The 20,576-nt window shown below is 36.6% G+C and overlaps 2 protein-coding genes across 10 annotated transcripts; both read left to right on the forward strand.

Annotated features, from left to right (window-relative positions):
• The first annotated feature begins 929 nt into the window (after nt 1–929).
• On the forward strand, nt 930–6,613 carry LOC103707950 (uncharacterized). Its single transcript, XM_008792688.6, has 4 exons — nt 930–1,638; nt 1,716–2,146; nt 4,580–4,690; nt 6,267–6,613. Exons 1-4 carry the CDS (start codon nt 1,362–1,364, stop codon nt 6,453–6,455), a joined length of 1,008 nt encoding a protein of 335 aa, XP_008790910.2. The 5' UTR covers nt 930–1,361; the 3' UTR covers nt 6,456–6,613.
• Nucleotides 6,614–7,340: 727 nt separating this feature from the next.
• On the forward strand, nt 7,341–20,361 carry LOC103707949 (ATP synthase subunit B). Of its 9 annotated transcripts, none has more exons than XM_089927629.1 (14): nt 7,341–7,566; nt 9,906–9,971; nt 10,063–10,111; nt 10,918–11,057; nt 12,910–13,011; nt 13,095–13,190; nt 13,312–13,415; nt 13,514–13,604; nt 15,333–15,425; nt 18,861–18,925; nt 19,461–19,473; nt 19,583–19,663; nt 19,884–19,992; nt 20,095–20,361. In XM_089927629.1, the coding sequence occupies exons 1-14, from the start codon at nt 7,447–7,449 to the stop codon at nt 20,208–20,210; spliced, it is 1,245 nt and encodes a 414-aa protein (XP_089783755.1). In that variant the 5' UTR covers nt 7,341–7,446; the 3' UTR covers nt 20,211–20,361. The 9 variants fall into 9 exon arrangements, with proteins under 9 accessions (XP_089783755.1, XP_088568087.2, XP_088568088.2 ...); XM_088711961.2 differs by having other exon boundaries at nt 13,514–13,595; XM_039134234.3 differs by having other exon boundaries at nt 7,388–7,566; nt 10,060–10,111; nt 13,514–13,595.
• Nucleotides 20,362–20,576: the final 215 nt, after the last annotated feature.

Raw genomic sequence — 20,576 nt, forward strand, 5'->3', positions numbered from 1 at the left:
GGGTTAAGGCTGAAGGCTCAACTCGGGCCCATGCTCGAGCTATTTCGTTGACATCCCTAACACCTATGAAGGAGCCACTAAATTAATAAGCCCTTAATGATAGGATTCTGCCCCCCTCAGACTATACTTCTAATATATTTACAAAAATATTCTACAGAGCTATGGGAAGGGCTAACTATTACAGCAACAATGCTAAAAGACATTTGGTTAGAAGGAGACTACCTGACTGTCATTTTCTGGATCTCTAATTTGTGAATTTCAAGCCCCTTCCATCACCTCCTATTGTTTCTTAATAGCCACTCATATATTTTGTGAAGGAATAAACCTGCAGATTCAGGATCGAAGGTGTATTTGTCGCATGAAAGATGATTTACTTTCCTTCACATGAATCTACCATTAAATTATGCATTAGTTACTTCGAGATCTATACGGATCGATGAATAATAGAATTCAGAATACTTTGATAACTATGCAATAGGTGATTCGATGGTAACTTCGTGTGAAGATCGATCCTTCTTTTGTGTGAAAAATACAACCCCGATCCACAAATTCATAAAGATCTTATTTGGGTCACCAAAAAAATTCTTCTTTATTGAATATTTTTTCTAAAAAGCTAAAGCCTAGATATATATTTCCTGGTAAAATAATTTTATATGTTATGTTCTTATTACAGGACATACCTTACTCCACTCTATCTAAAAGCTTAAAAGCATTTTGAAAAAAAAATATTCTGATTTTTAGTCCGTAGAAAAGTCACTATTTTTATGTCTCATTTGTTTTTCATAAAATATAAAAATTTTATTTTTATAAAAAATATTTTTTTATTTTTTTGGGAAATTCTAATTAAATATAAAATATTTTTCATTTTTTGTTAACCAAATTTTCCTTCTTCCTCTTCCGGCCGAGCAAACAAGTCCAGAGTGTAATCAGGACTATGAAGGGAGGGATCTCTCGAACGGTTCCAAAATTGTTGGTTTTGTGGTTTGTAATGGTTGCTCATGGATGGACAAAATCTTTTTTTTCTTTAGGGGAAAAAAACTTAAAACAAGCAATGTGATGCCTTATATTTCATTCCAAAATCTAATTTGATCCTCACAGGTATACTTTGAAATATATAAATATTATTACTTTATATTTAAAAATATGTGATCACAATCGATGAGTTTGCTGTCATCTCCACCTACTTGGTCGGATGCCCCCGCCCGCTTTCGCCCAAAATCCCACCATCCCCCTAGTCTCTCTCCCGTCTTCGGGCACTCCATCTCCGATTTCCCTCCCATTCCCATCTTCCAAAACCCTAGCCCCAGCTTCCATCGAAATCCCGACCTCAATCCGATGCCTACCCTGTTCTGCCAATTTTCATGGTAGATAGAACACGAATCCACCACCGGCGCTTCGGAGTAGAAGCGATGTCATTCGCCACTGTCGCTACATCTGCTCAAAATTCATCAACAGTTCCTCGTCCTGATCGGCTTTACCCGCTGCCCATTCGGAGGAATCCCGTAAAAATCCTTCCTTTCTCCAAATTAACCCCTTCTCCAGCTCTTTTCTCGCAGGCGAGGTGGTTCGTGTTCGTCCAGAGGAGAGCCGCCCCCTGCCGGAAGGCGTCTCGGTGGCAAACTGGTGTCTTGTTATCAGGTCATAGGGATACCCTAACTTAATTTTTCTTCATGAAGAAGCGGTAGAGAAAAAGGCTGAAAAATTTATCTTTTTAGGTGGGAGTGTTGATGAGAGTCCACAGAGAGATGTGCCGGGCCAGCTGAGCTTGAATGAACTCCTTTCAGTCGCTGAAGTGCTCTGCATTGTCGCGCCTGCCATCTATTCGATCGGTTGTCTCGTTGGTTCGGTGCTCCCAGGAGCGGCCAAGCCATTTCAAGTGTCATTGGGGAACAAGTTTTTTGTCTGTCAGTATTTTCTCTTGGTCGGCGCCTTGGTGATTGGAAGTGTGATACGCTGGAGGCAGTGGCGGAGGCTGTATAGGGTGAATGAGAATGGGTTGAATGTTGATTTGGTACGAAGAGTCGAGAAGGTGGAGCAGGAGCTACAGAGCTCGGTCACGGTAGTTCGGGTGCTCTCAAGGCAGCTTGAGAAGCTTGGGATTAGGTTCAGAGTCACAAGGAAGGCCTTGAAGGAGCCAATTAATGAAGTAATACTTGTTTTCCTGACTACTAAATTGTATGTAGATATATTTGCTCTTCAAATGCAGATGTTTCATTGCTCATGCTTTTTGTGGGATAAATCTGTCACACTGTTTAGTGCCAAGCATCCTACCACTTCTTCCTTCTGATCTAAATAGAGCTCCTCACCTGACAGTTGTTGGGTTGATAAATTCTTTATACTCTTATTATAGCTTTGCTGATTATATAGATGATTATCCTGCAAAGAAATTCTTCCTAACTCTAGTTTAGCATTTAGCCTTATCCTTTTCTCATCATCTAACAAGATATCATCTACAAACTGCATATACCATAGTACCTACTGTGTATCACTGGTGAGTTTATTTGTGACAGGTGAAGACATGCAGGCCCAAAGCTGACCCTTGGTGTAGGCCTGTGGTGATTGGAAAATCACTTTTCGCCACTGTCACTTATAACTCCTCATAACTCCTTTTTGCATGTTCCCAGTTATTTGAACCGGTGTTTTCTGTCTTTATAGACCCTCTACCTGTAGCTTATTGGTACAGATCGTTTGGTATAATATACCATTGTATCAACACATGATACACTACTGGAGGTGAGACAGTAACTGTACCATCTTTCCTGGTCTGTAAAATTAATAAATCTCAATCGAGGTAATAAAACATTATTGTCGTTCCTAATTGAAAATTTAGAATCCTGTAAAAATGATAAAGATGACTTTCTCAATGGTGATATAGTATTTGAATAAAGTGCATTGCAAAATTGATTTGAGATTATGGCATTCTATGATTTATAGTATCAATAATTTCATTTCCTGCTTCTTTTCATTTGAAAGAATCATCTCTGCTAGCTAATACTGCCAAATCATAATTCTGTAGGTGTCTGTAAATGTCTATTGTCCTTGCAGCTCCTTGCATACAAGCCAATTGTATCTTTAACACTTTGTTATACATTATGCTTGTGATCCTTTGATCACTGTTTTTGTTTTCACCTAATTAGAACATCAACATATGTGGATGACCACTGAATGCATTAACTGTTGGTTTCCCTATATCAATCTTTTCAGGAATTAAATTATACATGTTTTCTAATCTACATGTGCTCCTCGTTCTATGACTTTCATTTTATGATTTTGCCTTTGTTGGGAACACTATTTGTTTTACTCGCGATACATGTAGATTTATGGAGGTCATGGCCTCTGTAGGGCTTTATGTATAATCTATCTATTTAGATGGGAATATATGTGGTGCATAAGAGTTATGCCTATTCCACTGCATACCTTGATAGCATTTGTCCTTATAATAGTTAAATGGTATGGCAAAATGGTTTTTTACTTTAGGCTGTAATGGTGCTGCTTTAGGAGAAAAATCTCAGAACTAGGTTACTACTATAATTAGATGAGAACTTCATTCAAGTTTAGAGGGCTATTATGCAGTTATGGTCCTAGCAATCTGAGGTCTTGGAGGGGTGGACTGGGGATAGAGCTCACTCCCCTAAATCATTGAAGTTTAATTTCTTCAAATTTTATTTACTGTTTATATTTAAGAGGGCAAAAGTCAATAATTGTAGTTACAAATTGTTGAGTTAAAAATGATCATGATGGTGTCGTGGTAGCAATACCTAGTGGGATCAGCAATATAAAGGTGGAAGCATATGAAAGCTAATAGAGTGGGAGTGAGCTTCTATAGAGGATACAAAACCTAGGTTAGAGGTGTTTTGCTTCCGAAAATGTCCAAAATCTGATATGTAGATGCTTTTGTCAACCAATAACGAAAAATAAAATGATGAAATCACGGATACTTCTTTTGCTTTTACCTCATGCACAAAGGACCCATAAAACTCGAGCTTCATCACCATGTTGTCATGTAGGCCTTTTCCCATTTACTATGGAATTTGTTATGGAGCAAAACTCCACATGAATAAGGCTTCATGGAATGATGAGACAAAATTTCTATTGGCGGTGGACCTGACATTCTAGAAATTGATGCTGATTTCGTAGCAAAAGCAACTTTAGGCAATAGAGGGGCCTTCCATGAAACCTATACCTTAATGATCATAGTTTAAGCTTATGCAACCAAGGGGCAAACCTTCAACATTGCACTGCACTTGGAAAGAATCTGGATGCAAGGGGAGGGTAAAACATTTTGATTTTGGGAGCTACAATCATCTCTAGGGCACAGATAAAACCTGAACTTCAGTAAATTAAAGCCTCTATGATCTGCATTTACTCTACCAGGCTATGTTCTGCAAATTCTAATATCATTTGGCATCATTTATTTTTTTAATCACAAAATATTTTCAGAAGCATAAACAAAGTGGCAAGTGATCATTGAAGGAATGCCATGGACCCTGCATTCTTGCTGTAAATATTAGACCTCTCTGAGATTAAATGTGAGATGCCTTTTTTATTCTTACAGTTGAAGTATAATTGATGCATGCAGACTGCTGCTTTGGCACAGAAGAACTCTGAGGCTACTCGAGCACTAGCACTGCAAGAAGACATTCTTGAAAGGGAGCTTGGTGAAATCCAGAAGGTCTTGTTGGCAATGCAGGTACGTCTTCCCTAAGCATGCTTTCTTCTGTATCTCCCAAGTGTTTTATGCATTCTCTAGTGGTATGATTGTATCCTGCCAACTTATGTCCTTCCTGTATCTTTATGTATTTTAAATGTTATGACATTTATCATTCAATTATTCTTACATTTTGGTGGTTTTATAGAAGATTTTTCAGATATCGCTCCTTCAGTTTGAAAATTTATCAAATAATTCCATGAGAAGGAAACCTAGTGTTAGTGGATCTATATTAAATTTTCAATGAATGGGTAATGTTCTTCCCAAGGTCCGGACATCAATACTGAATTGTACCAGTACATAACTGATTCAAATCGTATGATCGGCACAATACAATATACATCCTATATTTTTCTTGCTCTCAACCATGGTAGTGCTTGAAACCAGGCTGTACAGGTCGGTGCTAGGAAGTTCTGCTCGGTTGGACTGGTTTGACTGGTTTGGCTCATATACTGGACCAAACATTGGTATTGTACCAGTGCTTTACTGGCATATTACACTACGGTTAGTATAGGATGGTACAAGTTGGTAAGGCAGGCCTCGGTCCTTCCATTTGTAAATTCTTTGTTCGTGTGATATCCTGTTAACAATAGCTGCCTGCTCTTAATATCATTTAGGAAATCATTGGTAGTGCTGCCACATGATCGCAATGGCATAGTTCAGTTTCTGTGTGATTTTGTGCCTTTTGATTTTAGGAATAACTCAACTAAACCTATGGGATGGACAATATTATTCTATAAGAAGGACAATATTATCAATATAAACCATAGTATACGAAGGCTGTATTTTCTGGACTGGCGCATCCTGTAGTGAATTTATGGAGCTTCATGAATGTACATGCAAGGAATGTATGGAGCTCATGTTTGGGTTTAAAGGCCAGGAAATTAGAGACTAAGATAGCATGTAATTTGTGGAAACATATGAAAAAGTTTGCAATGAAGATGTAGCTTTAATAAGACAGAATGGCGAAGAAGAATTCTTTATGCTGTCTCTAGATAATTTAAACAAGCCTTGATGGTTGGGGTTATAGTTGGCAATAAAATCTTTGTAGTTAATGGCAGATTGCCCAAACAATTATCACATAATAAAGGTTTTCAAGAGTCTGATTCTTTATCTGTAGTATTTAGTCCATTTGGAATATATCACTAAAAAATATCTTGGACCATATCTCCTCTACTAGATCTGACTTATGCTACTTGTCACTATCTTTTATGTCAGTAGAGATTTACTATATACATCACATGGCACATTATTTTTGCAAATATCCAGTAAAATGACCTTTTGTGGGTTGTATCACATCGCTATCTTCAAGGATGCAGCCTATGAACTTGTTTCTGTGGCTTAATTCATTTTTTTTTAATTTCAACCTATAGTATGCAAAGTTACTATAATACCAAAGTTGGCTAGTATCAAAATCCACTGTAGAATATTAACTTGGAACTTCAGCTTGAATACCTTTCATCTTCTCTGCTTTGAGTTAATTCTTCTACATGCTGATGAGCTGCGTTATTTTTACATTCTTCCACTTAACATTTTTCCATGTTGAGCAATTCTGTAGGAACAACAGGAAAAGCAACTTGAGTTGATCCTTGCAATTGGGAAAGCCGGGAGACTATTAGATAGCAAGCGAGACTCTGTATCGGAACAAGATGGCATTGGAACAAGTAGTTCAGTTCCAGGGAAGGAAGAAGCGAAAGAGCTGGAACTACAGTCAGGAAGACATGGAGGAAACAACGACAAACCCTAGTTTAACTACTCACTTGCACCTTTTCTTCTCCAAAGACCTCAAGAAGCCATTTATGTTTGATGTAACATTGAAAGCAGTGTATTGAGGGAAGTGTTATAAAGAAATAAGGATGTAAACACGGTTCCAATTTGATCTAAATTGCAAGAACCATGACTGAAGATAGTATGATTGTTTCGTAAAAGAAAAAAAATAGTTGATGCTAAGAACACTTGAAGGCTCCAAGCTGGAATAAGCTATTCAAACAACATACAATATTCACTCTTACTTTTGTCACCTCTGAGCTGGAATGAGCATCCATGGAACAAGGTATCCTGATTACCGATGTGGATGCATCCATGGCGAGCAAAGTTACTAGCCTCAAAACTATTTGACCAACGTATTCTCGCTTGGTGAGAGATCGAGAGTGCAAGACATGATCTGGTGGCGACTTTTCGGAGGATAAGATCGAGTTTTTGTCCTAAAATGCAATGTTCTTGACTTTGATTTTAGCCAGCTCCATTCCCGGAATTGTTAATATGGTGAGATGACATTTTTCCTCTTGATTAAAGCTTTTGGATTGGCTATTGCATGTTGCAAAACTGATACTCAATTCGAGCAATTTTTGGACAATCTATTGACAATCTTCTCGCATAATTCAGTCGTGATGTTTTCAACATGGCTCGGAAGACATGATTGTGTTTAAAAATACTTCCAGCTTTTATTGGTAATTTTTTTTCAAGTTTTGGCAAGTACTCTTAACAGCTCGTAATCAAGTTTCTTGTGACGAGGATAATGATTAAAATTGTCCAGAAATCTCCAAATATATAGTTTTTCAAAAAAAAAAAAGAGAAAAAACTAATCCTTTCGTGTAAAACTGACAATTAAGTTTTTTTTTTTTTTTAATGCAAACCCGCCGCCGCAAAGCGACGTATCGCGGGGCTCATATAAACGGAAAAGAAAAGAGAACTTTAGTATCGTGGCCTTCTTCGGTCTTTTTCTCACTCGGACGCCAATGGAAGCTCTGCGGAAGCTTGAGAGGGTTCAGAGGATGCTGTCGTTCATGGAGGCTCGAGGGCTCTCCTTCAACGATCAGGGCTCCGACCGCTTCCTCGCTCATTTTCTTCTCTTCTTGGTACTCCAAATTTCTCCTCTCGTTCCTTTCTTTTTTGTTTCTCTGCTCCACTCGTGCTTTTTTACTCCAACCATCGGTTGTGAACCCAAAAGCCAGAAACCAAAACCTCTACTTGAATCGATCCCGTGATCGTTGAACGTGCGAAATGATTAGGGTTTGATTCGGTTTATGCGTTCATTTGCGAGGAATGACGGAAGAGGGTGAATACCGAGTTTGGAGCATTAAAGATGAGATTTTCTAAACCTAATTCGTCAATTACGTTCGGCCATTCCGGTTTCGTGTAGAAAATATAAGAGAAAAGAAGGTATTGGAAAGTTAATTGCATATCAAAAAACAGGAGGCTGAATTATTGTAGATTAATATATGATTCTTCATGGATTTTCTTTTCTATACAAGAAGTACTGAATAAGTTCGACCATTAACTGACCATTAACAAAAAAAAAAAATATGTGGGGAAGGACAAGGTAAAGGATATGAATGTTTTGCTTGGACTTTATCACCATATCAAACTCTGGCAGGCAAGTCTTGATGCAGTTTTCTTGCAATGTGCACATTTCTTGAGTTCAAACAAAAGGTGCCCTCTTTCTAATTGGCACTTCTTGTTCTATGATGGTCTGCTGGGCTTGAAGTCTTTGGTTGCATAATCTGTCATAGAGAAGTGTTTGTGTTTGACTCCATACGCAATCAAATTTTGTAAAATGAAATAATGGATCCATTTCTTCACTTGGTAATGCAAACAATGTAACACTACCGTGTATTGCTCTTATGGAAGATGCAAATGAGGCACAAGCCATGCTTCTTGTGTATGCCTCTTTATGTGATTGTGTGGCTGACTTAGATGGGCTCAGCCATAAGCCTCAGAGTGTTTCATGAGAGCTTGGTCCCGAGAAATGACATTTGTGAAGCCAGCCATTAACCATATGAGCAAAAATTTGGTAAAAAATTGTTAAGCATTGGTTAAATTCAGGATGTTGCAAGATTGTGCTTAATCTTGTGAGGACAGAGTGGTTCAGTTAAATATCTTATAATATGAGGCAGTTCAGTGATTCTTGCAAAATTCTATGTCAGGCTTTGGCATACTGATTTAGCTCCGTGCTTTCTTGTTAATGAATTTAAAAACTTAACCTCCTTCCTGAAACAGAAATCAGAGAGATTTAATTGATGCATGGATGTTAATAAGTTGGACTTGGACCAAGGCTCTCGCAAGTCAGATTAAAAGTGCTGGGCTGCTCCAATTCTAGGCTATGATTTATGAGAGGCACCTCATTTCAGAAGGTAAAAATGGCAGGAATGGTGTGCTGGGGGAAATACATGTACAGTATTTGAATTATAATTGGAGTCTCCAACTGCTTGCTACAATGCACATAAAGGGTGATTTTCAACTTGCCAAATATTGAAGGATTGAGGGATTAAACGTCTCCAACACTTTATACTTCTTGTTTCCTTCATTTCATTCTCTAACTTGGATAAAGGCCTTCATGTTATGATTTTTTCCTCCATGTACTGTAGCCAATCTTCAAGCACCCCATAAGGCTGCAGGTGCATTCCAGAAATGACTCGGGCTTAGGCTTGGATCTTGGAAAAAACCAATATGGGTGAGCTTGCACCTGGAACATATTATTTGATTTGGGCTTGGGTTGGACATAAACTCACCCTATGTAACCAACAGACTTGGAGCAGTCTGATTGAAGTCTATAATGTTAGTTGCTCTGAATCCATCTTATTGTTCTTACTTCCTTGCATTCTTGGGACTCATCAAGTGCATTTTAGTCTATTGATTGCACCCTAAATAAATCATATTTGGCCTTCATAAACTTCTAACTAGTGAATAATGGAAGTCTGAAGAAGTTATTTATTTAAAATTCACTTACCAATTATCGTTCTACATAGAGACAATCAACATTAGGATTATCTTTCCTTTTCTTTTTCTGATTTTCACTAATTTCACATTAATTGTACTGTCAATTCTGGAATTACCTTAATAAAAAAGCATAGCTTCCTTAATAGAAGGCATGGCAACCCAGGGAAGAACAAGTTAAGATATGTTAAGGGTTAAACTGTACCTCATAAGCAGTGTTATTCGGCATGTTTTTGAGATGAAAATATCATTAAAATTTTTCCCTCAAGAAGGATACCTTTTATTATTAAAAAGCAATTTATAGGCAGACCTGGAAGTTATAGGATCGCTTCATGCTTCTTGAAGAAGTTGGCATGATATGTTTGCATGCTTGCTCTACAGTTGGTCTAGGCTGAAACTTTAACCATGCTTTTTTTGATTTTTTAATCCATCAATCATATATAAATATATTTTTGCCTAATTAGAAGTTGATTCCATAAAGGTGCAACCATGCGGTACAGTTAGCATGGAGAAGAGGTGCAATCTGATATCTGAGCTTCTTCAGAAGGTAAAACAGTTTGCAGACTGATTTTGTTTTGTTGCTATATATGTTAATGAGATTTTTTTCAGCTGATAAGTATGATGCCTTTGTTTAGCAGATCTCAGCTAAAATTCTGGAAGAAGCACTGTTCTTTGTCACTGGGGAAGGTAATTATATGTTAGAGAACAAACTGAACCATGGGGTTCACCTAAACTTGGTTGTTTTGTACTATTATCACTGCTGGTACCAAGTGTTGATGGTTCATATGAGTAAGATAAAGTTGCCTGCTCTTGAAACGGCAGTGGCTGACTGACATTCTTTGTCAATAACTAAAGAAGCCTTGATTCTCCAACCCTTGCTATTGAATTGTCATCCCTACTAATGTTCAGTTGACTAATAGAAAGGATGTGAGTTTTTACAAATGTTGATGATTTTCTACAAAGGAAGAGCATGATTGTTGACCTTACACTATCTAGACTTTGTGGGGTTGTTCACTCTAATAGTGTGCAGATGACCAATAAAAGAAGTCAGTTGCTTTTTGGAAGGTTGTTAGTCAGTTGTTGCTTCTATTTGAGTTGTTTATTTTAACTACTACAACGTAGCTACATCTGATGGTTTATTTTACATTGGCAGCAGTCTTGTTTTCTAATTGGGAATTCACCTATTCTCGTTCTAGATATATTGACAGATACAATGACAAAATTTTTAAGAGTTTGGTGTCATTTCTTTGTTTTTGCTTGCTGCTTCCTACTGGTTTTAGTAGAAGTTAGCAAACAAAATAGTGAATTATAACTCTATGAATTAAAAACTTCATTATTTATTATTTTATGACTGTCTAAGATTTCCATTTGTTGGTGTGTTTCTGAGTGAACCCTTTTTTTGTTAAAATTCAAAATTATATTTCACCTCCTCTATTGAACTGGTACTTGATTCATTCCATAAGCTTCTTAAGGGAAGTCTGGTTGAAATGCAGATAGCGAGCAGATTTATGTTGAGCTCCCATCCCAGTTTTACCTTGAAAACAAAATAAAATTTCATCAATCAGAAGCTGAAGATATACCTATGATTGGACTTGATGCAATGGAACGAGCAAATTCTACCCTTGAAGATTTTGTAAGTAGTTCATTATCCTTGAATTTTGCATGCTCAAATACAATTGAAAATAATAATAGTAATCTTTCCATGCAACCTCTTTGGTTTGCATGTGCAGATATTTTCAAGATTTCTTTTAGTTTCCAAATAAATATTGAATTCACACAAGCTTGACTTGGGAAAACTATCTCATTTATCTTGTGGACTTTATTTGCATATTCTCAGATATTATGAAGATTTTTTGTAGTTGAAAAATGCATATCAAAATTCCTTAGTCTTGACCGAGACAACTGTCTCGTTCCCCGCAAAGTTTAGTTCTTTTTAACTTGATACTTTTCTTTCTCATGTATGTAGTTGAAAAATGCATATCAAAATTCCTTAGTCTTGACCGAGGCAACTATCTCACTCCCTGCAAAGTTTAGTTCTTTTTAACTTGATACTTTTCTTTCTCATGTTGCTGGTGCCATCAGTTGTTGGCACAGCAATAGCCAAATAAACAATGAAAATTCTCGTCTGCAACAACTGAATATAGGGAATGGCTCATAGCTTAGATTGTGCTTGAAATATCTTATGTGAGATGAATAGTTCTTTAGCACAGGTAAGGAAAAGAAACAAAGTAGTCTAAAATCTTCATGATTGTGCATGTGTTGCCTACAGAAAATCAAAACAAACGTAACTCTACTCTAGATGTTTCATAACATGCTCTTGTTGTTTTTCCCCTCAGATCACTCCCATGCATAACATGTCTTCTAAAGCTCCATCAAGTAGTATGATTTTCTTTTTGTCCCTTATTATTGGTCATTGTTCATATAATGTTTGGTTTTTGTGGGAACTAATGTGAGAAATTAGGAGATCCAACAAAGAGAAAGTAGTGGATCATAAATTAACATCGTAGGTCTTCATTCTAGAACTAAATATCTCTAGGTCAAGAAAAATAAGGAAAGAAAATATAATAATACTCATAGCATGAAATATGGTATTGAAAGTTTGAATATCTGTTACCATTTTCTGGTTTAAAACCCTAATCTAAAACCTAAGCCATCCAATCTCATTTCAATGTCATATTTACAGCTGCTGTAACTGAAAGTATAACTGCACAGAGTAGAAACAAGGTAATGATTTTGGTGCTAGTTTGAGTGTCGGCGCACTTGTTTCATGAAAATTTTTGGTAGTCTTAAATAATATATATGATGTTGGGTGTGGCAATGCACTGTTAACTTGGTGCTACTTTGCCATTTATATGGTGCTGAATAAATAATAATATGACAGCATATCAGGATGCAACTCAACATGGCATGTGAGCCCTAAAGTAATCTGCACTCAGGACAACATTCCTAGGCAGCAGACCCTCCAATCAAAAATTTTCATTGCAATATTGAAAGATAGCAATGGATAGCATTCTTGTACGGTATTGGTATGACATTATTATAAATTCTGACAGATGTTGTACATTGCTGTTCTTACTTTGCTCAAAAGGTATTGACTAATTGGGAAAAAGGAGATTGGTTGCATTCTGTTGCTTCACATTTTAGTCTATTATGTTGAATGTATGATGTAGAATTTTAAAATCTAATGGCTCGCTCGGCCTGTTTACTGAAATTGTTTTCAACTTTCAATATCATTTCTATTTTCTTTGTTTTCTGCTTTTCCCTTATGTGAATACATTGATAATGTCCAATCTTTTTGATAGACTATCATTCTAACAAGCAATTCATTCATTTATCTTTTGAATATTTGTATCATTTTAGAAATTTTACATAGTTAAATTTGTTGGTGGTGACAAGAACATGACATTTGCTTTAAATTTTCTGTTACTGATCCTTGAAACATTTTATAATTATTTCAATCTACTGGATGTTTGGTCAAATAACAGTGCAGGTCTTATTTCATGTTTCATGAAATGGATGTAAACAAACCACAGTCTATTTTTAAGTTCCTCCCTGTTCTTTCTTTTACAGAGAGCTACATATATCAGGTACATTTGGATAAAATTTTTCAAGATCTATTTCTAGAACAAATTCATGTGCTAACTGATGACCTTTATTTTTCTTGCTACAGCTAGACACACTAAATGAAAAGGATTTGCATTTGCCATCCCAGGATTTAATTTCTCCAAAAAGCAGATATGATAATTTGGGTTGTATATTGAAGGGAGTAAGCTTGTACATATTCTATCCACTATATTTTTGAATGAGAAATTTATGGCAGATATCCCCTCTACCCATTATAACTCTTGATTTGACATGTAACTGGTGTTCAATATCACCTGGTGCAGGTTGCTGATCAAAGTGTGACCGATGATCTTAATGAAGCTTCCAGACTTGATCCATTCGATCTTCTTGTCCATCTTCTTCAATGCCAAGGGCTATTGACGGAGCGGTCTGACACCTTGCCTTCTCAGTGTTCATTCAACATTTGATTATATCGTGAGAGGGAAATATCATTCTAACTCTTGCTTTGGTCTTATTTTTATCCAGAATAAGAACTGAACTCAGATCAGGTGCTGAATATTGGGCTCTTGAGAGGAAGCTTTGTCGCTTGTTGATGGGAAAAAAGAAGGTGCCTCTGGTATCCCCCTTGACTTCTGTTCTTGTTCCCACAGTTGGCTCTGTTCTGCTTAGTAGCTAGAAACTTCTAACCAAGGTAACATACCTGCTTTGGAAACTCTTTGGTCTGGCAACTGGCTTGAAGGCTTGGCCCAAAAAGTTCTAGTCTTGGGCTTCAGTTCTAGACTAGCAGTTGGGCTTGGGCCTAAAGTGTTGGGCCCAAAAATAAATTTGGGTTTGGCCTATGACTGTTTTCAGGTTTTGATCATTGATATTAATATTTTTTTGATGTGTTGCGATTGGCGGATCAAACATATATTGCTGAGTTTTATAGATAGAAATTTTGTTGATTCTAAGCTGTAAAACCTATCTTTTGAGAGTTCAAATTGGCTTGTTAATAAGGTTTGGTTGAGTCTATGAAAAGCCTGACGGGCCTACTGGGCAGGTGATGTATGCTGAATATTTTGAGCAAAAATAAAGTGGTATCTTTGGCCAGATTTGGCCTCCTATCCCTTTCTCTGGTGTTTTCTTTTCTTCTCTCTATTTCCTTTCCCTTTCCTTTTTGATTGAACATTTACTTTTAACTGTTGAATACATGAAGTTATTTTCTTGTAATTTAATTTGCAATCTTATTTGAAATATCACATATTTAATTTGTCAAAATCAGCTCTTGTAATCCTTGAAATTGCATAAATTTATACAGTTGCCTGAAATTTTAAGTTTGGGTCAGCATCGAGCTTTTTCTAAAAGCTTTAAAACCTCTAGATCTAACCTTCTTATTCTAGTAGCCTTACCCATCATCTAAATCTGTGGGTAGACCTAAAAGCTTCCTTATTTTCTTTAATCTGTAAAAATGCTCTCTTTGTTTTGTCATGTTTTCTGGAAACTGGACAAGCATTAAAAATTGAGCAAAACATTAAATTCTCTAACCTGTTAGGTAAACCAATGCATATGCAGCCCATCCTCATGTGATCTTACATCACCTAGTCTCCTCTCTCTGCAAATGCGGGCAACATTTGGCAGATTGATGTTTTATCCAATCATTCTATTCCTATTCTTTCTCATGGCAATAAATTAGTAACATTCTTCCCAATAAAAGTCCTACATCCATAGGTACCCTCGCTTCTTGCTCTTTTTTGCTGCATCTTTTTCATCTTGATTTACAGATCTCTGATGTGCATAGTAGTTGTCATTTATCATCTTTTGTTGCTTACATAAAGAACTCCCTAGCTCTCTTTTTTTCCCTTTGGGTATTGATTAGTTTGATTATTGGTGGTATTAAGGTTTGGATGATCCAAAATTGAGGCTAGCGGATTTCGTAAGGCTTGGTGAGTTAAGGAGGGAGATGCGGGAAGGATGGGAATGGAGAAACGGGCAAGTATGGAGATTTTGAGTACAGCATGGGTTAGGATTTAGTGGCAGCTATAATGACACAATGGATTTAGAATGGGCCTCTGGTCAGGCTTCATTCTGATTCCAAGTATCAACTACTTTAGGGTAGTTCATTATAAACGAGATTATGGAATGGCGGAATATCACGAATCAAGATACTTGTATCGTATATATTTGAAGTCCACTTTGTTCTGGTATTGATTTTATCATCCATAGCACTCTCTATATTTTCGTTTCCCATTCCAAGAATTATAGGAATGAAATGATACATAACCCTCTATATTTGAAATTGGTTTTCCCCTTTGTGCTTGTATTATTCTCTTGTAAAGATTCAGCCTGACATTTAACTTTGGTTCAGATATTAATTGAAGATGTGATGAGAGCAATTCATCTCAAATCTTTTGATTATCGAGTATTGAATCTTTTGTTGTATCAATTACGAGGTCAAGAGGTAAATGCTTCTCAGTCAGCTCTCAGTCAGCTCAAGTTTGCCGCATTACTGTATGTAACTAGATTTTATTCCATGAATCAAGGTTTTGTGTTTTGGTGTTATGTGATTAATTTCTATACATACCTGAAGGTTAACACATCTTGCACAACAATGTCACTAGTATTTCAGAACCTAGCAGTTTGTTTCTTATATTTTTCTTTTTCCAGTCAGCAATTGAAGACCTTTTACTCTGCAATCAAAATGTGAGGCATCTTGAAGGAACTATTAAAAAATTTTGTTGTTCTTAGATTAAAGTGGCATAGGGAATGCAAGTGGGGTTGGAAGCGTGGATATTTAGTGATACTTGTTTCTGTGGTTAGCATCTCCAGAAACTTTGCTTGAGCTGCCCAAGTTAAAGGTCTGTCACTGTTGGAATGCATAGTGTTCTAACGGCTCCATGGGAAACTGATATTTAGGATAAATGAGTTTAAAAAGTGCTGGAACTGCCTATTTGGTGTGAGGCTGGCGGAAAGTTTAAGAACAGTGAAGCACCTAATTTAAGGCACACATTTTCCCTATGCTTTTTTGAATGGCATCTTTTCATCAACAGGTAGTTGACAATAGTTGCAGAAAGAACATGTAAGCCCATATGTAAGCCCTAGTATGGGGTGGATAATTCCACCAACATTCTAGTAGGGTGATCTAAAAGCATTTATTTGTTCATTTCTTGGGCATAACTAGATATGGATAGTGTGCTTCCATTTTTCATCATATGAGCATTCAGTCTATGAAAGAAATGGAACCATTTTTCATCATTATTAAGTGGGTGGATTGGTTCACTACCTCCCACAATCCATTGTTTTGCCAATGGAGAGCAGGCATGGATGCTGTTGGGAAATTTTGTAGGTTTGAAACAATGGACCCTTGTTCATTCTTTTGAGCAATATTTTTTATGCAAAAATAGCCATTGCGCGTTGCTATTCTTAAAAGTCACATGCTGTTTCACTGCAGATGCATGTTAATTGTTTCAATTGGTTCAGGCCTTGATCACCAACATTTTGTAGGATATTGACTGTCACATGGTCTATTAGGTGCATCTTTTAGCCCATTAGCTTGTTCATAAAATAAAGCATGCCCATTTCTCCAATTTGTGGATGATTCTTATGGAGGCCATGATTATGTGCAATTGATAGGAAACACTTGCCTTCTTTGCAGCCTCGCACTACTGCATGAATAAGCATGGAACATCATGACATGAAGAGCATCTTAATTTCCTAAACCATCATTATCTTTATTTGAGCCTCTTGTTGGATTTTATTGGTCTAATTCAACTCAGAAGGTGAATTCGTAGGTGATGCCACCATGCCATGTTTGGGATTCATTAGAAATATCCAATACTGATATTTGGATTTGACAAAAGTTGTTGAGCTCGCCAAAAATTTGATGGTGCAATAAACCCACCTTCTTTAGATTTATCCATCATGGTCACTCTGATAATCAGCTTGTGATTGTCAACATATTGTTTTATATGAATTAATGTGAACTGGTGATTTATTTCGTATCTTTAAAAGTCATCAGAATATTCCCTGTGATGTATGTTTGTTGGAAAATATGTTGACAAGGTATAAATTTGTATGCCGACACCCGACCCTACGAGATCCCTTGATGCCTTGGACCAATTAATAGCTATATCTCTCAACATAACAATGTCATGGTAATTAAGCTAATGCACCATCACTTGATCTGCATGAGATGAAAGCCATGATATAAGAGGTTGCGAAGATAGTACTCCTTTTTGAGAAAGAAGATAGTAATCCTTCCAAGGCAACAGTGCAGTGATAGAAGCATTGGCACTAGGATTGGAGGACTTATTGGTATATGGAATGCTTGGCGAAATGGATGGAAGAAAATCACTATTCTTTTGCCACTATCTAGTCAGACAACTAAAGATTTTTGCATGTGTTCTCCACTTTTGCTAGTTATCAATCTCTAGCTAGAATGGAGCAAGAGTTCACCAAAAAGAACAAGATGATAAGTGCAGTTTGTCATCCCACATGCCAAAATTGTTACCATGACTTTCTAGGAAAACTCTCTAAACCTAGGAGATATTTATGAGCAGATAATGAATGAAAGTGTCAATATGGGATAGAATCACCTCTTTATAATAAGTTTATTTTGTACTTTGATATCTACTAGGGAAACGCAATCCACTTGATGGAATATCATGACTTGCCCATATTCTGTATGAAAGACCATATATTCATGTTATACAATTTCAAGTAGGGTATGATGAGGGATATACCATATGTAATGTGCAACAAGAATGATTTTTGCCTTATGCATAGAACTTTGAGTGAAAGGGACGAATCAAAAAGGCCTAAGTAGTTTAAGTTCTCTGTATGCCTGGCTATCTCTTGACAATTTTGGCTGGTGCATAGATCCTCTTGGGACCAAATCAGAATTAGGTTATTCGTTCAAGCCTTTTCTTTTTGGTAGCAATTTTTATGGTTTCTATGGTTTTGCCAGGTATTTCACTTTTCTGCTGTTCTTGCTTGCAGCTATTTTATCACTCCCAACATAAACAATACCAGCAATAATGATTTGATATGTCAAACTGCTTTGTTGTCAGACTGGTAAATAGACATGACAACAGGAGTTGGAATGAGATGCATATCATGAATGGCTTTTAATTTGATTAAATGCAGATAATTTCTACTCATCCATATAAGATGTATTGGTCCATTCATGCATGCTTAAAAACTGTCATTGTGTGTACAAACTTTTTATAATTTACCCATAAAGAAATGCAGTGTATTTTCACCATCTAATGTTTGTGTGTGTGATAATATTTTCCCCTATGGCAGAGAGTGGGTTTCATTTTTTAAGAGTCTAAACTCTAAAGAGTTGGCATGCTCTTGTTAAGGTAGAAAGTTTTAATATAAAAACTAATAATAGCACCAGTTCAATGCTTCTATAGTCCCCCACATGCAATATAAGTTCGATTATGCATGGAAGCGTGTAAGTCAGACCTTCCACTGACAAATTCCACCAGGTTCATCACCCAGTTATATATATATATATATATATATATATATATATATATATATATAGATTTTGCCTTTTGCAGAAATTGTAAATGGGTGCATTGCTCCAACAGATCTCTTTAATTTTAGACGTGGTTGTTTTGGATGATGACTTTTTCATATCTGCACGAAGTATTTGTTCTTAACTTCTTATATTTATTTTCTTTATCTGCTTGCTATATGGTTCACAGTATACATTAGCATAATGGACCAAGTTATTTTGCATCAGCAGTCAAGAACTTCCCCCCTTCAGACTGTTGAAATGATGATTTTCTTAAACAGATTAGCTATTCATTTGTATAATGGGAAATTAGTCTTTTATGTTAATTCATACCTATACACACTTTAATAATGTCCTATAATTGTTTTGAAGGTCAATGAGTTGCATATGGAATTCCTATCAGTATCAGAATTCCTGGTTGAGGTATCAGATGACTTGTAAGTAAATTCCTTTCTTTTTTTGGGTACATGTAAGCGAATTCCTTTCTTTGATGTATCTGAACATATCGACCATGTGACATAAATCTACTTCTAAATACTCATCCCTTGTTTGACACTATTTGATACCCCAGCTGTTGAGTGACCGGAATTAGTCTAGAATCATTTGAATACACCTGGTGGAAGTGTTCAGTGCATGTATTAATGCAGTTTTATTTTATTTGTTACTGTACTCATATGTCTAGAATGTTGGAATGCATGCTTATGGCTGGAAATGAGATGGTGCCGGTGTGCATGTTTGGCATTGTTATTATGATTTGGCTAAAACTAAATATGGCCCTGTAGAAGAAAACGGGTGGTTGAGTTTTCATACCCGAGGTGAATGCTGCCAATTGGCATTTTGACCACCTATTACCAAAGCTGGATGATACAAACCGTCACTTGACTGCTTACTTTTTCAACTGCAATTTGTGTATTATTTTTCTGATAAGATTTTGTTATTCTGAGTCGGTGACATGGTTTCATTTTGCTGTAGGTATGATTATGAGGTGTGCTTCTCTTCATAAGATTTCCTTTTGAGTCACAACAACATTGAGAAGTGTCTTTATAACTTGGATTTTGTCTATGTTTGGATGTCATTTCACCTGTATATCGCAGGATGATGTTATAGACAATAGCTTCAACATGTTGCGGATGTTTGTTGGGATATATGGAGCTTCAGCAGCACCGAGAATGTTGGTGAGTTTTCTTTAGGTGTATAAGATGTTAGAGCTTCTATAAAATGTGTTACTTCCTCCAGACAAATAAACACCACCTCTTAGAGAGCAAAATTTTGAAGTTTGGTTTAGACTTTACCAATGGCAACTAATGTTGGTTTATCCATTGCATATGTTTGGTGGCATCACCAAGTGAGTTTATACATCTTTAACCCTTGACCATTCTTCCCCTGTTTTTCCAGGCAAAATGCATTGCTGAGGCTGAAGAGAAGATGGAGCAATTATCAAAGTGTTTGCATCCTGAACTATCATTGAAATACTGGAGAAGATGTGAAGAAGCTACAATGGAAGGTGAATACTAATTCCCATCCTGTTTGAAATCATGCTATGGATAATCGTTATTTCATACCTTCTCCATTGCCAATTAATCTTCATCATCTTTTTGTTCTCTAGGAGGGGCAACTTCAGGGCATGCCTTCGGAGCATGGAGTATACCTCCTATAATTGTGGATGAGGAATCCTTTCGATTGCAAACTGTAAATAAGAAACCAACCATACATACTAGTTGACTTGAATGGAAATAGGCAAACCAGAAGCATGAAATGTTTGCTATTATTAGAAGCAATTTATCTTTAGCAGGAAATAGTGTCACTGGCATTAGGCAATATTGCAAATAATATACTATAGAACTGCAAGCAAATCAATTCAGTTTCCAAGGTATACCATGATCCAGACTCAAAACTGATTTCGGATTTGACCAATGCCTGTTTCATTTACATAACCAAGTGGATCTGGTTCGCATGGCTCTGTACTTGTTTAAAGGCATTGTGCAGTTGGTTCGAAGGGATGCAGCATTCTGAGTTCATGCATCAAACTCTTATTAATTTGTAAAGCAGTCGCGGCCACATCTGGAGTTGCCAAGTGCAAACAGCTGA

This window comes from Phoenix dactylifera, chromosome 15, assembly GCF_051530095.1.
Source record: "Phoenix dactylifera cultivar Ajwa chromosome 15, Ajwa_hap1_PhDact_Kaust_v1.1, whole genome shotgun sequence".
NCBI lineage: Eukaryota > Viridiplantae > Streptophyta > Magnoliopsida > Arecales > Arecaceae > Phoenix > Phoenix dactylifera.

What these genes read in the sequence shown, in the direction of transcription:
- LOC103707950 (XM_008792688.6), top strand. Translation starts at nt 1,362, where the DNA reads ATGGTAGATAGAACACGAATCCACCACCGGCGCTTCGGAGTAGAAGCG. An exon ending in AACTGGTGTCTTGTTATCAG is followed by an intron (nt 1,639 to 1,715) that starts GTCATAGGGATA and finishes TTATCTTTTTAG; the next exon opens with GTGGGAGTGTTGATGAGAGT. An exon ending in AGGTCTTGTTGGCAATGCAG is followed by an intron (nt 4,691 to 6,266) that starts GTACGTCTTCCC and finishes GCAATTCTGTAG; the next exon opens with GAACAACAGGAAAAGCAACT.
- LOC103707949 (XM_089927633.1), top strand. Translation starts at nt 7,447, where the DNA reads ATGGAAGCTCTGCGGAAGCTTGAGAGGGTTCAGAGGATGCTGTCGTTC. An exon ending in CAAGGGCTATTGACGGAGCG is followed by an intron (nt 13,416 to 13,513) that starts GTCTGACACCTT and finishes ATTTTTATCCAG; the next exon opens with AATAAGAACTGAACTCAGAT. An exon ending in CAGCAGCACCGAGAATGTTG is followed by an intron (nt 19,664 to 19,883) that starts GTGAGTTTTCTT and finishes CTGTTTTTCCAG; the next exon opens with GCAAAATGCATTGCTGAGGC.